This window comes from Myotis davidii, unplaced genomic scaffold (genome assembly GCF_000327345.1).
Source record: "Myotis davidii unplaced genomic scaffold, ASM32734v1 scaffold5785, whole genome shotgun sequence".
In the NCBI taxonomy this organism is placed as follows: Eukaryota; Metazoa; Chordata; class Mammalia; order Chiroptera; family Vespertilionidae; genus Myotis; species Myotis davidii.
The window spans coordinates 15,583-18,451 of NW_006296097.1; the positions used below are offsets into that span (position 1 = coordinate 15,583).

General features: G+C 35.0%; 1 protein-coding gene across 1 annotated transcript in view; it reads left to right on the forward strand.

Moving 5' to 3' along the window:
* LOC102765901 (amine sulfotransferase-like) overlaps positions 1-2,457 on the forward strand; it is a gene marked incomplete at its 5' end in the record, with an annotated part of 17,353 nt that extends 14,896 nt beyond the window's left edge. Inside the window, 2 exons of the mRNA XM_015568679.1 lie at positions 105-313; positions 2,239-2,457. Of these exons, the coding sequence (XP_015424165.1) occupies positions 105-313; positions 2,239-2,457 (428 nt within the window). The remainder of the gene's footprint in view (positions 1-104; positions 314-2,238) is intronic.
* Between the last annotated feature and the right edge of the window lie 412 nt (positions 2,458-2,869).

Below are 2,869 nucleotides of genomic sequence, written 5' to 3' on the forward strand. Positions count from 1 at the left end.
AGGAAGAAAAAGTTCCAAATAGTTTTGAGATAGATGGCATAATTATTGACATTGTTAATAAAACATTAATTCAGGGTTGGAAATGAAATTATTTCTTTTTACAGGTACCATCTGGACTCAGCAGATACTAAGCTTGATTTATTTTGAGGGACATCGTAACAGAACTGAAGACTTGTCAACACTTGATAGAATCCCCTTCTTTGAATACAATTTACGCAAAACAGACTTTCGCAACAGACCATCCCCTCGCCTCTTCTGTTCCCACCTCCCATATTATTTAGTACCTAAAGGTCTCAAGAGCAAAAAAGCTAAAGTAAGTCATAGAAATAGCATATGGACCTTTGGCACAAACAAAAATACTTTCTTCAAATATGTTTTTCCAGCCCCACTCATTCACAGTCTCTCAAATGTGATAATTATAATCTTTGATATTGTTTTGCACATTAAATATATATGGAATTATAAGTATATACATAAATTGGGTCATCCCACACAATGCTTGTAGCGTGATTATATAGTATACAGCAACATTTCTTTGATGACAGCACATAAAATTCTATTTTTTTAATGGTCTAGTAGAATTTTTTGTATGGCTCTACAATGTTTAGTGTATTGATGGATAGGCAAGTTACAGCAAATGTATATATTTCATCGCAATACACATTCTTTTTTCTTTTTTTTAATCCTCACCCAAGGATATTTTTCCATTGATTTTTGGGAGAGTAGAAGAGAGAGGGAAGACAGAAAGAAATATCGATGTGAGAGAAACACATTGATTGGTTGCCTCCTGCATGAGCCCCGACCAGGGTGCAGGCCAAGAGGAGCCTGCAACCTAGATAACCTGTCCTTGACCAGAATCGAACCCGGGACCCTTCGGTCTACAGTCCCATGATCTATCCACTGAGCCAAACAGGCTAGGGCCAAACTTTTTAGTTTTCAATATAAATTATAAAATATCTCTAATCTGAGTTTGCGTTTTACTAATCAATAATGAGATTAAGCACTTTTTGATATGTTTATTGGCCATAATTATTTCTTATTATGTGAAATTATTATGATTTTTGTCCAATTTCTAAATTTCATTGTCTCTTTCTTAATGATTTGTTTTATATATATTCTGGATACTAATAAATTATTGGTTATATGTGTTGTATTTCTCATCCTTTGTTTCTTTTTTTAAAAAATATATTTTATTGCCGAAACCGGTTTGGCTCAGTGGATGGAGCGTTGGCCTGCGGACTGAAGGGTCCCGGGTTCGATTTTGCATGTATCTGTCCAATTATTCCCAACACCATTTATTGAAGAGACTGTCTTGACTCCATAATATACTCTTGCCTCCTTTGTCAGATTTTTTAAAAATATATTTTATTGATTTTTTGCAGAGAGGAATAGAGAGTCAGAAACATCTATGGGAGAGAAACATTGATCAGTTGCCTCCTGCACACCTCCTATTGGGGATGTGCCCGCAACCAAGGTACATGCCCTTGACCAGAATTGAACCTGGGATCTTCCAGTCCACAGGCTGATGCTCTATCCACTGAGCCAAACCAGTTAGGGCCTTTGTTTCTTTTTGTAACTTCATGCTATATATTTTGATTAACAGCATTCTTTAAAATTAATTTAATTTAATTGATCAATTTTTATTTTAACTAAAATAATATTTTTCTGTTTAGGAAATCTTTTTCTTCTCTGAGACCAGAAAGATATTCTTTATTTTTAAGATGTCAAATGTTGCTTTCATATTTAAATCCTTAACCATTTGTAATTTGGGAGGGGGAGTCTGATGTGAGGTATGAAGTAGAATTCCAATTTTATACTGTATGGATAATTATTTGGTTCAACATCATCTGTTAGGTAGTTTTTCCTTTTTGAAATGCTCTCATGTGCTATCTGGGCTTTTTATCAAATGTCACTTAACGCTCACAGAGGGTACATTGAAACAATTTTTATGAAGGGTAATTAGTAATATTAACCGACCTTAATTAAATAAATAATTTTACTTTTAGAAATTATTCCTATATGCTTGCACATATAAAATGTCATGTGAATAAAGTTGATTATTTCAACAGTCTTTGTAATATCAAAAAAAAAAAGTACAACCTAAATTTCCATGAGTAGTAAGCTGGATGAAACAAATGATTATGCATTCATATAGTGACATATGTTGGTGTAAAAAACAGCAACAACCTCTAAGGACAACCGAGAATTGTTAAAATTGTTTTCCTGTACCCCCTGCAGATTATTTATGTCTACAGAAACCCCAAGGATGTTATGACTTCATACTTTCACTTTTCAAATATGGTGGTTCGGCTTGAAGCTGGGAGTGATATGGAACATTTCATGAAAAGGTTTCTAGATGGAAATGGTAACTATGAATTGATGCATTCAACTTGTTTAGGAGGCCATGTTGCCATTAGCCAAATTCTCACACTTGGGGAACACATTTTAAGGAAATAAAGAAGAGTAACGATAGAAGCTGGATGCACATAAGTGATTACTGCTCCGTTAATTTAATTTGCCACCCAGTGGCCTTTCTATTCTCACCAGGACCACTTTGAGGATTGCTGTGGTTGCAAACGCATATTGTTTAAGAAACAGTTTGACCAGATCATAAGAGAACCGCAATGGTGTACCCATCCAAAGTGGACGTAGTGTTCGTGTTCTGAGATGGACTTATGGTAGGCTTTATATGGCAGCGGTGCAATATTCATCTCAACACTGAGGAGGATAGGTTGATGGGAGAGGCTTGTGGAATGTGGGACTGGGGCTCTCAGTTATTTAGAAGATTAAATTCAGGTTCTGTCTTATAGATATCTGAAGTTGCTATCCAGAGATCTTAAAATTTATATATATATAAAAAGCCAGGGCC